Source organism: Molothrus aeneus, chromosome 6, assembly GCF_037042795.1.
Source record: "Molothrus aeneus isolate 106 chromosome 6, BPBGC_Maene_1.0, whole genome shotgun sequence".
Lineage (NCBI taxonomy): Eukaryota > Metazoa > Chordata > Aves > Passeriformes > Icteridae > Molothrus > Molothrus aeneus.
The window spans coordinates 21,989,197-22,008,730 of record NC_089651.1 but is presented as its reverse complement, the minus strand read 5'-3'; the positions used below and the strand labels follow the sequence as shown (position 1 = coordinate 22,008,730).

At 40.5% G+C, this 19,534-nt stretch overlaps 1 protein-coding gene across 1 annotated transcript in view; it reads right to left on the bottom strand.

Annotated features, from left to right (window-relative positions):
- The window catches only part of HSD17B12 (hydroxysteroid 17-beta dehydrogenase 12), an 83,114-nt gene that overhangs the window by 45,053 nt on the left and 18,527 nt on the right, over positions 1-19,534 (bottom strand). The window contains 2 exon segments of the mRNA XM_066552824.1: positions 1,849-1,924; positions 6,227-6,273. Of these exon segments, the coding sequence (XP_066408921.1) occupies positions 1,849-1,924; positions 6,227-6,273 (123 nt within the window).

The following is a 19,534-nucleotide window of genomic DNA, read 5'->3' as shown; positions in this document are numbered from 1 at the left end:
TTATGACCACTCTCAAGAAGCTTGCCACTTCATGCATAGGTGTTTCATTCCTGAACAAGACTATTTGTAGAAACGTCTTTCAGTTATAGTTTGACTTGGCAAAACAAGTTTATGTAACGTTGCTAGAAACGTGACTGCACATGCCCACACAAATGCAGCAAACTATCATTCAGCTACTGCAGTGAGCCACCAAAAAACACCACCTTGTTGTATCTTCCTTATGTACAGGCAGCAAGCTTCAGCAGTGAGACAGGTTATCCAGGCAGTGACAGCTATTCTGCTGCATTTACATTGTCACTACATTGACCAGAGTGTCACAGGTAGGTCCCGACACTGCAGTGACAGCTTTAAATGAAGGATACTAATGAACAATGCCACTTACTTCCAAATCAGTGGAAGATAGAGCTTGATGACAACTTTGCTCTAAGAAGGAATGCTCTCTACAACTTAAACATACACATAAGAAAGAATAATTTTCTGTCTAAAAAACAGTTTGATATGCCATCTTACATTGGACACTAAAAGCCAGAAATAGTGACATCAATATCAACAGAACTGTATGCCCTGATTTACAGATCTAGTACAACAGCTACTGTTTAGCAAGTTGAAGTCCTTGAGTTTTTCAGTGATCCTTACTTACACTCAGCAATCCTTTACAACTTCATACAGCACAGTGTGTTGACTCTTGACTTAGGGGATTATGCTTTATAGTAAAACAGTGCCACTAACAAATACACAGAATTTTTAGTAAACTTAAGCCAAAATTATACATTTATGACCTTGGAAAGAGAGCAGTTCTTACCATTATCTGCATTACATACACAAACCATTTTAGAAAGCCTAAGCAAGACAAGGGAGGGTAGCACAGAAGCATCATCTTAAAGGTTTCTTTGCCCAACATCATTATGCTGAGACACCTGCTTTATAGTACACAACTTCTGCTTATCAAAACCTTTTCACATGGTTATATTTCTCACTTTATCTTGACATACACTGCACAAACTAATAACCTTGCATGAAATATGCCCTAATAAAAGAGATATAGATTAGAAGAGGAATTCTTGTGGTTTAGATTATACTTTTCTCTGATTGGGAAATCCTTTGTCAGCATGAGACTTGAGGAAGTTTTTTCCTAACTGATCCTGTAGAAATACCCATTTGTGATTGAAACACTAAAGTTGCTCCCTTATTTTTCCATTACAGCCATTTACTACACACTTACTGAAGAAACAATCCCTAATACAGGTTCTTAAACACATTAACTCATTCCATATATTCTTATGACTATGAACACTCATCACCTCAAAAGAACTTACAGGTCTCTAATATATTCTTTGAGTAGTTTATTCAAACAAAACAAAAAAGAGGGAGATGGGGCAAGCTACCCACAATAAATCTGTATACTTGGTAAGACAACAAAAAACAAAGAAAACACTTTCAACAACTTCTAGTTGCAAAGAAACCACCCTTATGGGTGGAGAGACAGAGAGAATATTCAAATGGAGAAGTGACTGCATGTTTCTTGCCTTATTATGATTTTAGACAACTGCTACTATGTGAATAGGTGGTATTTCAGTCTGGCCTGGTAAGCTTTTCTTATGGAAGACTAACAGTTTTAGGAGTACTTATTCCAGAATTAAGCCCTATTGTTCTCAGAAGTTAAATGTGAAGAGCTGTAAAATTGAACTGCAAGGCCTTTACCACTTATATCTGTAACATTTGCACTGTGCACAAGAGCAAACTCTTTTCAAAATCAGAGCTGTACATATTAGCATGTATGAAATTCATGTGCAATTGCATTTATTTATAAGCATGCCAGTGAAGTTTAGGGAAGAAGTTTTAACTCACTTATTTCAGTAGAAACCTGGTCCAGTTTTTCTTTTGACCTACTGATTAGAACCACCTTCATTCCACGTCTTGCTAACTGCAAGAAGACAAAACAGGAGACATTAGAATAGTCATAAATCACTTCCAAGTTAGTAACCTAATCAAAGCATTTGCAAAATTCATCAAACATCCCAACAATATATGATCAGCAAGTCTGAAAAAAATACAATTTTAAATAGAGATATAAAGGGGAAAACCAGGATAAATACTTCCATGTTATTTATTATTTAACTCCCTTCACACCATGCTATCTTCTCAGTCATCTAATAGAGGTGGATAGGCACATTTATAAGATAGAAAACAAACAGTGGATATTTTACAGAACTTTTACACTACCTCTGCAAGTCAGAGCAAAGATATTATTACTCATAATGAAGTTTAACATGTCAAGTTAAGATATCCACGGTCACTTGAACACGTGCGTTGCAACTCAATACTTCCTCCCTTTAGTAAGGCTCCACTCTTACTTTGTACTACTCATAGGTATTAAGGTTAATTTACTTCTAAAACTCTTTTAGGGAAGCTATCTGAGGAAATTAAGATGGGGCAAGAGCATACCCTGGTTATCAAAGCAGACCTGCCACTGCAAGTTTAAAATGAGATCCAACAACTCAATTGAAAAGTGTCTGCAGGAAGAAAGTTACATATCTGAATTACTCTGAAATGAAAATTATGTTTGTGACTACTGTAAGTACAAACAATATCTCTATCCACAGTTCAAAGTGGCTCTGCCTTTTAGACACTTAAGACCTACACATAAAAACCATGTATGTTGTCATTGCTCCAATAAAGCTCCTTTGCTGCCTTCAGAAGCTGATGAGAATGGGACTCTGATGGAATTTTTTAAAAACCACAACAACAAAAAATCCCAACTAATCAACAAAACACAAAGACCCAAAAACCTCAAAACACTACACCACAGTACAGCCGCAACCTGAAGTGGCTTAAAGCTGTCTACTTTTCTAGCAGGAGTATGCAAAGCAGTAGTGATTCTGTCAGACAGAGGTATGGCGGAGTTCATCAGTGAACTCTCTGCTTCCAGGTGTGATCTCTAAGCAGTAGAAAACTCATACTAGATCTCATGAGCATAGAGTGAGGTGTGGTGACACCAAAGACACCACAGGAATCACTAGCAAACAGGTGCCAGGTTCAGGCTCACAGGCAACTTAAGCCTTCAGCTTCAGGAAATGATGCGGTGTTACAAGAATTAACACATTCAGCCAACTGCAGAGAAGCACCTGGCTCACTGGAACACACTTTACATGAAGCCCATAGTAGGCTTGGAAGGCACCAAGAAGGGAATAGCACTTTCATTCCACAGGATCAAGGCAGTGAAGGCCTTAATTACCTAACCTGCTAGGACAATCTACTCAGAATCCAAAATAGCTGTCGTCCCATGAGGCAAAAAGCTCCAGAGATCTTCCTCATGGATGCAAACCTCCAGACTGCAGACAGAGGAGTTTGCTCTCTTTCAGCAGTCATGACCCTTGGGCTCTCAGAGTGCTTCAGTAGGTACCTGGGCTTAATGGATAAGTATTCACCTGCATTTGTCTCAAAAGCCAAGGAAGTAAAGTGATGCCAATACATCCAGTCAATGGAACTTCACCACATTTAGAGAATTTCCACCACAAGGGCGAGCTTGAGAGAAACCTCTGCTATGTTCACACTGAAGGGATGCACTCTGAGAAGTAGTTTGCAATCTGAAATTGGAAACCCTTTTGCAAGTGGAGTTCTAAGTAGAAAGCACATAAAAGAGCCAACAGAAGACCCTGTAACTAGGAACAAATATCACAAAGAGAAGTAATCAAACTTGAAAAAGATACAGCACTTGAGAGCAAGCTCAATTAAGGTGCCTGATGAGCACTCTGCCTTCACTGGTATAGACCTAGTTGGTTGAAAGGAAACACAATCATCCAAAGAGAGATAATGATCCCCAAGATCCCAGTTACTAATTTTGTTTTTATATAGGAATCAAGGAAGACCCACTTGCTTCGTAGATAGACTGTGATTACACTTGTCCCTTTGGCCAATATCCTTAGGGTCCTGAAACGGCTGAATGACAGGACCTTAAAACTTACCATAAAAACTCACCCAGAGTAGCATATCTTGGGAAGCTACCCTTGTAGCCTAAGAATTGATGCAAGCCAGGGTTACCATTCTGTTGGAGCTGATGAATGGAGGTGTTTGATTTTCTTAAATGCCACGTTAGTGACTACCACATTTTCCACACATGTGCATAGTAGAGTACTGCAGAGTAAGCAATGGGATCACAACCTCTAGTTTATCACCAGCACACAAATAAGGCTAAGGTTGAATTTATACTAATGATTTTCAAAAACAAACAAAGGATAACGATAGAGAGCCAACGAATACTGACTCCTCACCATGTCCTCAAAACATGAAACCTTTCACAAAAGGCTGATCTAGCAATGATAAGGATATCAGTGCTGGGCAAAGATTAAAGGTCTTAATACTGCAAGAGTGAAAATATAGAAACAGTTCTTTGCTTGGAAAAGGAAAATAATCTACAGAACAGAGTATAACCCAAGATTCCACACACTCATAATGCTCTCTTCCATCACTTTCCAGTGAGACCATATCAAACTTTCAAAGAGGCAATTCTCAACACACAGTTACAATTCTCACAAATTCCTCCAAGGAAAACAAAGTTGTCTACATGACTATAATCACAGCCATCAAGGCCCAAGCAGCCATATGCCAGCAGAATTTATAGTAGCCAGGAGGGAATTTTTAGTAGAAAATCAAGCCTCTTCTGGCAGACTTCTGTAGATGTCTCTAGAGTTAAAGACTGAGATGTCTCTTCAGTTATTCCACATTTCACCCCACATCCACACTTGACTTTATCAAAGTATTCTTCATCCATTTAAGCTGTCAAAGGAAGGATTTGTGTTTTATTCTAAATAACTGCTTAAGTAACAATAATAACTACAACTCAAAGTATGTTTTATTCTGTAGCCCAAGAATGAGTACCTGTACCCTTTGGGGTGCCCTCTGCTTACAGCAATTACTGCAAGGCAGCTGTAATAGACATTGTTTTCCAACAGTATCTCATACTTGTGATGCTTTCCTAATGGGGGTTTGAATGCAGGAGTCAGCCAGCAGCAGACTTCCATGCTCAAAAGCAGCCTAGTTCTTAGAGACATTACAGAACATAAAGCAAGCTCTCATTTTATTCACCCAGTACCTTGCCATATAGATCCTGAAACTAATCTCCCATGATGTTCAGGGGGTGTCTCCCACACCAGAGGACTTCCTCCTGATAATGCTCTGCTGTGGACACAGTAACCTCCTTCCACTTGCTCTAGACAGTTAAAAATTAAGTGTTGCATCGTTTGCTTTGGTGCCATGTAACTGGGGTACCTGGCAGCTATGAGCAATATGCCAGGGTCAGGTGCTGCTGGCACCAGGCTTAATGCCTTTTGCAGCCAACTCCCCTTTCTCAAACTAGGACTATGAAGTACTACTTCCTGCAAAGTAGAAATCAATTTGGGGGCTAGAGCTGCAGATAGCAGGGCAAGGCACATCTGGATGACAGGAAATCCAAAGGACAAGGACTACCCATGAAGAGGAATGCCATTTTCCCCGTGGGCTTTGCAAAACAAAAAAAAAAAAAAAAGAAATAAGAAAAAATTAAGGAAAAGGGAAACTCTCACAGCTGATCTCGCACAAAATCATGCTGGTGTTTCAGAGAACACAAAAATGAGCACAGACAGGCTCACTCTGATACTAATGCTGAGTTTAAAGTTATTTTTGCTATAAATCGTTGTAGTCAGCACTATTTGTCATTATGTTCTCTGGGCTTATAGGCTAAATTACCCTATACTAACAGGCACTTTCTGTCTTAAGCAATACATTCCAGTATATGAAATATATTTGGAGCCCACATATCCATCAAGAGCAAAAGTACAGTAGAAGAGATAAAGGTAAAACCCAGCTTCAGAGACTTCATGAACTAGAGAAAATAATTGGAAGTTACTGCTGGCAGCTGTAAATGCTATTTAGTCAGTGCCTGGAAGTACCAAAAGGAATTACTAAGGGCTGAGAAAGTTAAAATTCTTTTAAAAACGAAGGAAGTTAAAAATAAAAACTGAAGGACAAGGTAAGAGCTGAAAATATAGTTCACAAATAAAAGAAACTAACAAAAAGAAATACAACTTTTGGTTGGTTAGCAGAGGAAGGCAAGGTAGGAGACCTCTTTCTCCACAGATATCTATGTTAAGATAAGGTGAGGAAATATCACATGCAGCTTGACGGAGTTGAGACAGCTTGACGTATTGCCAAGAATCAAGACAGACTTCCAAGTGGTAAGAATTCTTACCTCTTCTGCATAGGCTTTTCCAATCCCATCAGTAGCTCCCGTGACCACTGCAACAAAAAAAAAAAAAAAAAAAAGACAAATCTGCATTAGTTGCTTCACAGAAGTAATTGCAATGTGTGTGTTTGTTTGTAGGCTATTAAAGTACTCATTCCAGACAGAAACACATCAAAGTCTCTGGAACAAGTGTACAACTCCTATGAAATTACTTTAAGAACTCACACTAAAACCTTTCCATAGGTAAGAAAGGAGAGAAAGAAAGGGAATTAGGAGCCTAATGTGTTTCAAGAATCAGGTTCAGCACTCCTTCTAAAGCCAGGCCTCTGTCCTAATACTCTTCTTCAGAAACTTTGTGGAGTAAGAGATTTCCAAGCCATTTAACTTAAAAAAAAGCTGATTTGTGACTATTAAACCAGCTGCCAACTTAGTTTTACTGTACAGTAAAATAAAAAGTATCTCAAATCCAGTAAGCATCCAAGAAAATAGATTTTAGGACACAGGCAACAGCTTTCTGTTAGTGTTCCTCCAGCAGATTTCAGTTCCTTATGGCCATTGTGCTCACCAGCACTAGTATGAGCGACTGATCCAGGCATCAGTTGCAAGCTGGGCTTCTGCAGCTTAAACTTTCTCACCTGTGGGTGACTGGATCTGAGTCAAGCTTCAAGTCTTTCTAGGATTCTTTTCCACAAGCTGAGAAGCTGTGAGTGACTCAACATGCCATTAATTTGACAGATTATTCCCGGGCTCTCACCACACTAGTAGCTGATCATCCCAGTAAATAGCAATTCCTCCATACAGAAACTGCTTTTCCAACCTCTTTTTGTGCAAGTAAATTAAGCGCCACTTTTTTTTCTCTCTCAGCTTTTTCCTCTCACCGAACCCAACACCCACACCTCAACATCCTTACATTTTTACCTCTCCTGTCCAACCTGTCATTTACCTGTCTCTGCTCTCACTCTCCAAGTAGCCACAGAACATACTGGATTTTTTCTGTTTGTCCTTTTATCAGATCAGAAGAGCTTGGTTTGTGCTTCCTCTGCTTATCACTGAATGTAGCCATGGCCAAATAACTGGACTTGTTTAATGTTTCAGAACAGTGAACTGGGAGTGTTGGTTTAACTCTCAGGTCAACCTCTATTTGAATGAAAGTCATAGCAGACAGAGGTGCTGAATGGCATTGGGATTCAGCAATAGCATCCCTTTGGAGCACTGGAAGGAGATGTGCTTGCAGATGATTTGATTAGTTACTGCTTGCAGATCCCCTCTAACAGCATGCAAACTGCAGCCAGAATATTTCTGTTTGAGTAATAACAGCTAGGAAATGCTGTAACCCTTTCAGTCTCTGTGCCTGCTACCTATAAATAAGTAGCTATAATAACAAAAGATTAAACTGCTGCAAAGGTCCTATTTGAGTTTGAATGGTCCAGCAACAATTCAGGAACAGGCTAGAAATAAAGATCCAGTCATATCCCTGATTTAACTGAAATTCACAGATGACCACAGATGAAGGTACATGCATATATGTTTATCCCCTCCCTGGTTTCAGGGTTTATTTCCAAGATGACATAACTCCAGCATGATAAGGATATGCATACTGCACACACTGGATGCTCCAGCTGCTAAACAGAGCTCTGGCTGCTGCACTGTCAGTGCCAGGGAATTTTATTGAGAAAACCATAAAGTATCTGTGTCACACTGCTCTGCCACTTCCTATCCAGCCACCATTAGGGAAGTGTGAGTGACAGTTTTGGTACAGAAACAAAGCCATGTAAGGAAAGGTGAAGCAAGGGTCCAAATGACCAATAAAAATCAGACCTTAGGGAAGAAATGAAGAATACTTTCCCAGGAGCCCATTTCCTGCAACCAAACTTGGACCAATATTGTTACCCATTCAGCCAGACACACAACAGTCCTGGAGGACAGCATGTTCCCTTTAACAAGCTTCAGTTTCAGCCTTGTTGACCTGGGATTCACATTATGTATTATCAGAAAAGTAATTTTTGCTTCAGCAAAACAATGGAGCACACAGGAGTACAGTGAAAACAGTACCAGGACCCCTCCCCATAAGGATCACAACAGTAACTGGACAAGTTCTAAGCTGGCCCAATGTGGAAAACATTCAACTTCAGTGACTTGATGAAAGGGGTTGTTTCTTTCACCATAGTTAGTGAGGCACCTAAAGAAGAGCTATTCCCTTTACCACTTAGATTGTTTCTTCTCTTCCAACTCAGAATTTACAGACTTAATGGTTTTATTCCCAGATAACAAGCTCAGCATTTCAAAACACTGTTTTCTGACACTGCAAGTTATTCCAGTTCTAGCAGCTGCAGCCAAAAATGCATGCTCCATGAGGCAGGGACTCCAAAAAGCACCTGTAGCCCTTTAAAGGCTTAGTAAAGTACAAGTAGTTTCAGTCAAGGATATTTACTCATTTATTGAATCCATTGCTTAGGTAAATGGTAATGGAATCAGCTGGAGCACGAGACATAAGCTGAAGATCAGGGATTTCTAACTGAAGTGTGAGTAACAGGATGGTTTTTTTCCCTTTATAAGTCCAAGTTCAAATTAAAATAACCTGTAGTCCAGAGATTCAAGTACCCTCCAGAACAGAATGTGAGAAATTTAACTAAATCTGATGTACATGAAAATTACAAAATCCCATCAGGAAAAAAGCAGTGCTTGAGCCATCACCTACAGAAACAGACTCCTGGTTAATACACATCCCTGTTTTGTTTCTGCTGCAGGAAAAGGCCTCAGGATAGTATGCAGCTAGTTTTTCTTAGCAATAAGGGAACTCCTCACAAGATGACACTGAGACCACCATTTAATTAGTGGTTCCATGTGGAGAAGAATAACTATATTCTGCTCCATGCTCAACCATCTTGAAAAACAAACAGTACAAGGACTGCTTTCCAACACCTAACCTAAAACCCCTTTTTTTCAGGCCACACTTCCCTTCCTAAGGCCCTTTGAGAAAAGCCACCTGGCTCAGTTCCCTCCCATTCCAGGCAAATGGATTTCCCATCTACAGCTGCACCGGGAGAGGCTATGGAGGTCAGCACCCACAGACTGAGATGGGAAACATGCACCGGCACAGACCTGGCCTGCTGCTGACCAGTTCAGCCAGCTCTGGTTACTACTCATTTGCTGGATCCTGGTGAGCAGTTTGGAGGGTCAGAAAGGCTGCCCTGACAGGAATCTGCCAGAGCAGAAAGCAAAATTTAGACTTTACATTGTAAAATCAGGGAAAAGAGGTGGGGTAAAGGCAACTGATAGGACCAACATCACAGAAGTCAATATTCAGCCACCAATTCTTCCTCCACATTTTAGATGACCTAAAGCTTGTACATTAGGAAGTCACTTAAAATTTTCATATTGATTACATTCATCTCAAGCTTCCATACTGGAGAGAAATGTTGCAGTTTCAACCACTCCAAAGCTGTGCCAGTGTTCAACTAAGTTTCTACTATCAACTTGATGTGCCCAAGCTAGTTTGACTCCAAGTGTGTATTAAAAGCTTTTGAATTCTGTTTCTTCTACAGACTGCCTTCCAACAAAAGTTACAAACTGACTGCAGTTGGCAGAGCTTAAAGAAGGCAAAGCAAGTAGGACAGAAATAAGTTATTGTCTATACAAGAAAGCTGCACCAGCACCTAAGTGTGATTATACACATTTACTCAGTAGTCAGACTAACTGTAGTAGCTTCCCACTTCAGCCATCTGCTGTCTCCAGGAGAGAAGCAAGAAGAGTGCCCAGGCGACTTGTGTGTGAGCCCACCAAGTAAATGTTTGCCTGAATGGAAGCTTATATTGCACCATTGGATAATTTTAGACAAAGAAGTCAACACCCATCTTTGCCTTTTCCCCTGCAACCCTAACAGTCAGGGGACAAAAAATAAGGGAAGGTATCCAGTAACACAACATACTCTGAGAAGAGTTCACTCCTAATAAATCAATATGTGCACAGGCATTGGGCTGGAGATGTTCTACCCTAGGAAGCCCCCACTGGCCAGTCCTCAGCAGCTTAGGACACATGGTATTTCACAAAATAATTAGTCCTCACCTGGAACAGAGTCCCATCTCAAGAACCTTTTTTGAAACTAGTATATGCATGACTAGAGAGCTGACATGTACATCATCTTTTTTACGTTGCAAAAAAAGCCTGTCTAAAAATTCCTGTTCTGAGTCAGAGTCCACAAAGCCTGGCCCTAGTGAGTCCAGCACACTGAAAGAAACATCTCTTGCTCTTCTAGGAAACGGCATTTTGGGTAAGACTGGCATAATCACTGTTGTAATCAGTGACAGATGTATGTATAGTAGCATCATCTAATTCTAGCTTTCATTCCAGTTTTACATAAACAGTCTTATATTCCAAACCCTACACTGTTTGGAGTGGTAGACAAGAAGTTGGAAAGCTGATAAGACTAAAATCATTATTCATGCTAGCCACTAGGGTACACCACCTTAGTATAAATTACTGTGAACCCACCCATGCTTTGGATGCAGTGATAGGGTGCAAAAAGAAACTGCCAATGTAGTATCAAGGTCTCCAAACAATGAGAGCAGTATGGGGCATCATCTGTTCCCACTGCTGGAGGAGGTTACGCCACAATTACCATTGTATATATACAAGTCATCAGCACAAGATCACAAATCAGCAGTTAAATTTTTATTACAGTATTATCCTTAATATGTCATGTAATCTTTTCCCTAAATCACCAAAATCTACACCTCAGTTCAGTATAGCATCCTTGTCCTAATGGCTGTGCCAGAATTTTGCTTCCTATGTGGTTGTGGGAAGAGAATAAAGAAAAAACAAACTCACACCTCCCCCCACAGACTTTTCAACTCCCACTTGGAGTTAAACTACACAACTTTGACCTCTTACGGTGATCTCTTTAATTGAAGATACAGCTATACAGGCACCCACCACAGCCTCTACTACCAGAATAGTTATTGACAGACACAGCTCATTAATTCTCTACACTTTAATACCCCCGAGTCAACTTACTTTCTAATGCTTCATAGCTTTTGCCCATATACAAGAGGTATGACATAGTTCACAAGCACTGGCAACATTTCCTGGCCAGTACCAAACTGGCAACCCTCGATAAACAAAGTTAGATAACCTCACCAGTCTGTGAGATGTGTCATCTTGCACTAAAAGGGAACAGCTTTCCTGTAATCAAAGAAGCCATAGACCAAGCCTGTGGCACACATGCAACCAGAGAGTGACTTTAGTCTAGAAGATTAAAATGACCAGTGGTACTTTAGGGGATGAAAATATGGACGAGTCTCCAGAAGCCTTACATAGGGGTAAATACACAAATGTTTCCAATAGCACCTGCATCCTTCAGAAATCCCACAGCCCATGGCTAAATATGAGAGATAAAGTGCCACCAACCGTGTGGGGGAACTCACATGCTTTTTCTGCTTATAAGCAGTAACTGCCACTAAGTGGCAAATTGCCAGTAATTGCCAAATAAGAGGTCACCAAAAAACATCCACCACCTCCTAAGAGGTACAATAGAGTTGTATTCCTTGCTCATAAAAAAGGTACTGCCATTCCAGAGCCAGGCAAAAGCAGAACCCAGTAGTCACTGGCAGTCTGTTTTGTGACTGAAGTGAGTATTCAAGGCCCAGGGAGAACATTTTACTTGCTTCTCATGCAGCCAGGACATCTTAAAACAAAAGCAAAGAGTGGTGCAGTAAAACATGAGGCAGGCATGTAGAAATCATCTCATCTCAAGCAAAGGAGCAAGGACCAGTGTTGAAACAGGGAGAGGGAGCAACAGCAAGCATAGAAAATTCTACTGCAGTTCTGCAGAGCAATCACGCTGAAACAAGATTATAGATTCGTGACTCCCCAACTCAAGGTTAGACTACAGTGAAAAAAAAGCTTAAAGAGATCAAGCCTGCCTTCAGATACAAACACACGTTTTCCACAGCAAAATGAACTTTTGAGATGCCTAATGGAGATAAAGCACAGAATACCTTTATCCATATTGCCTCTAGCAAACAGCACCAGGCATACTCCTTGCAGTGCTTTGACTACCTGCACAATGAAGCTAGCAACTCTTAGGCATGTTCTCTACTTGTCTCTTCAAACTACAAATTCATTTTGGTTCAGCCATTTTCCTGTTTTCATTCAGAAAAGCCCGAAGCCCGAGTTTTTAGGCAATCTTTCAGAGTACTGCAGATGCACTCATGCATGTCATTACCTAGGAGGGAGAACTCAGGCCATCAGCAATGTTATTCTCCATGGACAGATGTGGGTCCAGCAATTTGGGAATACACCCTTCCTGTCAAAAAACTAAGCTAACTAACAGATGTCAAGGAGGGTAGCCTAGGCTACATCTCCGATCCCCTGAGAAGGGTTCAAATTTGTTTCAAAATGGTCACTGCAGATCTAGTCTGTCTGCAACATCCTCCATTCACACAGAAGAGCCATCCCTGTCCTGCAAGACAGAACCCAGATACGAGTGAGGGTCTGTCACAGCTGCAGCACGCATCTACATAAACTAGGACCCTCTGTGTATTGCCAAAGCAATGCAGTTGAGAGAAACCTCACTGCACAGCTAACCTTAGCATGGGTTTAAAGTACAGCCCATAAATAACTGAAGACTCGAGATTCTTCTGCTACGAAACACAGAGGCTATATTAAGAATATGACAGCTCCTGGGGAAAACAAAAGCTGGCAAGGGGAGAAAAGACTATCCCTGCTTGGCATCAAGCAGTGCTTCATTTATTACAGATTTATATAAATCACTGGCATTTGACCAATACCAAGCTTCTAGATTATCTCCAGCCAACAAAAGTACTTTAGACTGTGCTGGTTAAAAATATTCTACTTTTTGTCCTCAGCTTGCTAGGAACAGCTATTTTTAGTAAGACTCCAATCAACCTTATCAAAATCAAGCATCAAAAATAGACTGGAGAAACACTGGAAGCATATACTATTTTTAGCTGCTCCATCTATCCCTGCCGTTATCCACAAATTCTGACTGCACAGACCATGCATGAATGCTTAGTTATTCTAGGCAGATCTTAGTCGTGACCCTTTTTCTCCCTGAACACCTGAATGCAGAAAACACTCGATTGATTAAAGATTAATACAGCCGCAAACCATGACAGCTGCCTTTCGTCTGAGTGCTTTTGGGGAGGGGGAGAATACAGGATGACAGAGAGCTTGCATCAGTATTCCTCTTGGGGATCCATTACATGGAAAGAAAATTGCTATTTCAATTCCCTTTTGTTGCTAAAAATAGCAGCCCCAATTGATTCTAGCAAACAGGGCACCGGCTTAGCAATGCCAAATTTAGAAACCACTGAAGTCCCAAAGAGTGAACGCTAACGCAGTCTAACACATGCCAGCTCATATTTAACAAAGAACAAAGAAGATAAGCATGCCGGCTGCAAGTTAATAAGACAGCAGCAACTCCCTGCATTTTTATTAAATAAAAACAGAAAACTCTCCGCAAAAAATAAGAAACTTCACATCTATTCTCAATTTAACTGCTGAAATAGGAAGCCTCATCACAAAGATCTGTACGCAAGCTGGAATCCTAGAAGTACATTCTTTTTTTCTTTTTCATATAAAGGGTTTTTTTCTGCACAGAGGAGCTAACACCTAATGGCCAGGCTTTGAAAAGACAGGCTACAGAAAAAGGTTCAATTCCCAAAACTAAACACTTACGTGGTAACAGCTTGTGTCTAGGAGCTAGGATTGTGGGTATATTCTATAAATATCCCAGCACTGACAAGTTCCTATTTCACCCAGAACTACAGCAAGAAAGGGTTTTGGACAGTGCACTCTGAAGATTCTTTATATTTGAGAACTAGAAGCAATCTAGACATCTCTACAAGAAAAGCATACTGAAGAATTAATGAAAGTCACACTCAAGGCTTAAGCAATTCCAGTTCCAGTTGCCTCTATGGGAACACTCCCAGTTCAAGCTGGTTGTCTTTTATGCACTCAAACTCCACTCTTTGCTGTGAGGTCTTTTTTTCTTCTTAGTCAAGGGCTGCTGCATTATGGACATGGGAGTCTGGAAGGAGAGTGGGAATTCTGTTATCCTGTTCAGAAGCCCCCACCCCCCATCCTTTGCTCCTTTCAAGCCTTTTGATCCAGAAAATGTCAGGTGAAACCAAGATTGCCCTGAATTAAACTTTCTGCAGTAGCAAGTAAGTTGTTCAGATCACCTGCTCAAGCCAGTTCAGGTTGAGTTAAGCATTTGCAAAGGCTACAGCTGCCTTGTGCTCTGTAAGACACTACAGTACGAGTTACTGCATAGCATTAATATTCAGCAAAAACAATTTCTCATTTATTCATCGCTCTGAAATACGTGACAGATGCTGACTGTCACGGCAAGCACGACCAGGCCAAAGAAACACATGCATAGAGGTCATTCAAATTACCATTTCTGGTTCTTCCTGCCTCTAGGAGGGGGTGAATACAACACAAACATTTTAGAGATCAGATAGCTCAGGACTGGCACCATCTGAAGGCTTTCAGTGTGTTTGCCACTGGAAACACGCATAGATAAGTCACTTTTCTGAGAAGAAACTAAGCAGCCAGAAGAAGGGCCTCTGGGTTTAGAGCCTGCAATGCTGAAAGACGACTCTACATCAGAAGTCACTAGAAGAAATTTGAGATTTTCTTTCCTCTTTCACTAAGTATTTGTAGCAGGCAGAAAAATAAATTCCAGTTAGCGACGTGGCAACAAAGACCCAACACTTGCAAGCAAAAGAGGATAACAAGTGATCCTGGCAAGCTGTGGGCATTTTCATTTCAAGTCAAAGCTATGCAAGGTGTCAGAATAATTGTGAGCATAGAAAAAGTAGAGACTGGTATAAAATGCAGCACTAGATCCATTTTTAATCAAAAGGCAAACTGTGTCAAACCTTTAAAAGGTATGATCTGTTTAGACAAGAATAATGCTCCAGACCTACCAGCAAGCAAAAGAAAAATAACTTTATATGATGAAACATAAGTATCTTAGAATATCATGCGGGGCTGCCTGGGGAGTCATCTACAATGGTTCAGACCAAAAGCAGACTTGTATCAGGATAAAGCAAGTGACTAGTTACACTCCTCCGAGACTGATCTCAGCACAAATCCTGTTCAGCACTGTGACTAGTGACCAGCACACAAAGAAGGAAATGCTTTATGAATGTCACAAACAACCTAGTTCTCAGGATCTAGGATCTCAGTGTCACACTGCAAAGAATTACATGGGTCTACAGACCACAGGAATAAAACATAATATTGCCAGATATTCAAGATACGCACTTGAGACTACCTCGGTTTAGAGGTGAGGTGACCATTGTAAGGAAGGGAAAAAAAAGTATCTGGTCTTTCTATCTAAGGTATCAGTGTCTGCATACAAAATTGTCTGTAAATTGTCCTTCTGATGCAGCTATAAAGACAACTTACATAACCACTGAGGTGCTTCCTATAGCAATAGGATAAAGTAATTTAAATGGGAACAGCTGCAAAAAAGAATTTTAAAAAAGGGCTGCTAAGATGATTTAGAGTTAGTTGTTCTGGGACATGAGTTTAAAAGAGTTTTGTTTGCTCTTCACAAGCTTCCACAGAGTAATCACCAGAAAAGGAAAAGTTTAGGCTAACATTGGGAAGACAGTATAAGTTGGTTGTTTGCAACCAACTGGAAATCACTATATCTCAAAGAAGGAAAAAAAAAACCTATTTCTGACTCTGAAGAGCAGAATAAGAGTAAGGAACCTGACCTGCTGGAGGAGATCTGAGATATGGGTCAAGCCAGAGCTAACTCTGGAAACAGAGCTACAAGCTTGGAACAAGAATCTGTTCATTACTATCCATTTAATGGATCAGACAGAAAATGGGAAACAAAATAAGCCAGACTGAAATTTGTTTTGTTTTTTTCATACATTCTGTCGAGTGCATGGTTCTACACATCCTCAGGTTGTCAGAGGGAATCGCAGAAATTATCCTTCCTCCCCCACCATCTCAACATACAATTTGACTTCCAGAGGGTGTCTGTTCATCTCTTCATGAGAAAGAGGCTAGCTGCAGCTAGAGATACAAAACAAAAACAATATGTGAGTCAAACACACTGTGGTCCTAACAGAGCAGAGACTCTGGTTCCATGAAGCACTGGAACTGGGAAGGGGTTCCCTCTTGAACCTCATATCCTGCTAGCAGTAAGTCAAATCATCTTACTCAAGCACCTCCCTATTCACAGCGAGGACACCAGTCTCCATTTGGGGCATGAAAAAAACCAACAGCACCCTGCAATGGCTTTTTAAAGATCAGACCGTGGGCATGAAATTGGTGCAGTGCTAAATACAACCTTTTCTCTGCACCTTTGAAACACTGTTTGACCTTTCACAGCTTCACGACTAGGACCTGAATTATTTGCAGTTATACAAAACACAGTCTTGAAGAAATTTCTAAATGAAGCTTTGGGTTTATTTCAAGCATAATGCATCATTCTGTATAAGCTTGGCACATCTAATGCATCGGGTCATTAGGGGGAAAAAAATCCATGTTAGCAATCATCTGTTCCTTTGTCTTTGCACACATCCAACCATTTTACTGGAAGCAAAGGGAAAAAAAACCCAACACAGTGTAGACAAGCTTTCTCACAGTATAACCATTTTATCCCAAGAACAAATCTTCCAGCTCAGAACAGAGATGCAACCAACCCAAGACTTTGGTAGTGGTCAGCAAGAGGTACTGAGGGGAGATTTTGAGAAGTCAAGTATAATGATACCTCTCCAGGATGCTCCTCCTGTCTCCATCTTGCAGCCCTGCACTTTACTAAACAACAGCTGGTGATCTTGGACAAATCCACATGAGATAAAGCTGTTAAGGTATTTTAGAATAACTTTTTTTTTTTAATCCATGTACACCTTTAGCATGTAATACAGACTGTAACAAGAAGCCACCCAGGTGAACTATATCCTACATGGGACAGTATCAGCTCCTCCTATTCTTTTTGAAACTCATCTGTTAGTTTGGATTTCTTCACTACCTCTTGATCATGGTAAGCCAATGACACTCATCACTTTGCTTTCACTTTGCTTAACTTTCTCTCTGTCCTTTAAATTGATGTTGTGAATTTTCAGGTTATTTTATATATTACTGAACAAGTAAATCTAACGGATATAACAAAATTTGTAAGATTAGATATTTAGGAAACCCTTTGATGGAAGCCTCTATCAGAATCCCCTTGGACTACAGGTTTGCAGACTGAAAATTTAATTTTAAAAATTAAGTACATTTAAAATACCAAAATAACCATATTCCACATAACAGAAAAACCATATTCCTTCCCTACTCCCAGAATTAAAAGCTTCATTTCAAAATGCAAGTTACAGAGTAGAATTTCACTGCATCAACAATACACCAAAAGTAAACAAACTGAGAAGCACCAAAAGACTATGGAGACTCTCAGGAATATATTTTCAAAACACAGCCTGCCAGCTTTCAGCTAAAAAGCCCATCCAGACCTAATCAGCTCACCCAGAACCACTGGGTGCCTCCATATGGAGCCTTCTGAGCTCCTGAAAAGCTAAGAAATGCCTTGGAGTCATACATTCATCCAGCCCTACTCTCACCCAACAAACCTCCTTGCAGCAAGCCCCTGAAAACAAAAGCAGAGAGCTGCTGCCTCGTCTCTTCTTCCTGTAACACTCCTTCCAACTGGATATCATTACCCTTTATGATATTATAGGTCTAGTCTCCAATCCTTAACCAATTATTTACAGTGTGGTTTCAATCCCATCATAGTCAAAACAGATATAGGAAATCAAACACATGGGTTACTTAATTTTTTCTGGAATACCACCTACCACTTTACTTTCTTCTACAAAGCCACTTCCTTAAGGTTTCCAAATTCTGATATGCAAAAATTAAAATGTTCCAAATTTAGGGAGGGATGATACAAATCAGGACAGCTACTTAGCTGTGCAGAAGCAAAAACAAGTTTTAACCCCGAGAAAGTGCTGTATTAGCTCATGTAGCAGAAATATGATTAGGCATATCTTTGATATGGCTGATAAAGTCTATCGTTGATAAGCAACTTTTTAATTACAGACATTTAAGGAGTTTACAAGGCACACTATAAGCACAATATATTATCTTCCCATAAACAAATGTGCACAATTGTACCCAAGAACCTCCCTTAGGAAGATGTCAACCTACTACATCTCTACAAATATGATCAAAATCTTACCCATTTTTTCCCCCTTAAAGCAGGTTTAGCATGTGTGGATATATAGTTTAGGCATATTAAATCTCCACTTCTAACTCCAAAAGTATCAGTAACCAACCATTCTTAAAATTTTATTGCTCTTGTACTTGAGAATACCTTCTATTACTTATCATAAGCTTGGCCCTGCCACAACAAGCCATCTTAGGTACCAGTGCTCCAAAGACTTCAAAAACTTTTAAAATTATAAATAAAACTAATCAGGATAGAGTTGACTTAGACCCTCAGTTACTAGTATAGTATATTCACCCTTTTTTCTTGTTTCTCTCAGCCCCCTGTGAGCATTTGAGACCACATGATTCAGGAAAAGTCTTAGTAAGCAGCCAGACCACTAGAAAACCCATCACCCGCACAGGTGAGTCCTGCCTGGGTTACAAGCAATCCCTGCTCCAGCAGCAAGTTGTCCCTGGCTTCCACTGCCCACAAGCAACAACTCTTCTCCAACACAGAGCTGAAGAGCCACTCCCCTCACTGCTACAGAAAGATTCCCGCCTTTGAGTTCAGGGGAAAAAGGGAGGGGACATCAGCTCTACCAATTGTTCAGATGACAACAGTTCCCTGCCAACCCAGAGGCTCTTCAAGGACACAAAGAGCAATTCTTTAAGGAAGCCTCAGGTTTTCTACACATAAACAGGACAGCTGCACCATGGAGGTTCTGAAGTCCAGCACCCTAGAAAGCAACTGCAATGTGGCACTCCTGCCATGCCATGGAATTTGTGCTGCAGATTCACACTTAGTGAGTTACTACCTCGCCATCCAAAAACTGTGCGGCTTTGAGCCCCTCCTGCCAGGCACTAAACAATTCTAAGTATTACACACCAGAAGAGATCTCCCATTTTCTATTGTTAGAAGTCAGCTGGCCCATATCCGTTTATTGCAAAGAGACCTTGAATAGCTTCTCCCAGAAGCAATTTTATACCTGACCAGCACCCCAAAACCATACATGAAACTATTTCTCCACAGCTCTGCCATGTGGGGGTATTTTGGGGCAAGCAGAGAGGGCAGCTGAGGTGACCAGTCTGGCAGGAGGCTGGTTTTGCCCAACTCATGCCTTT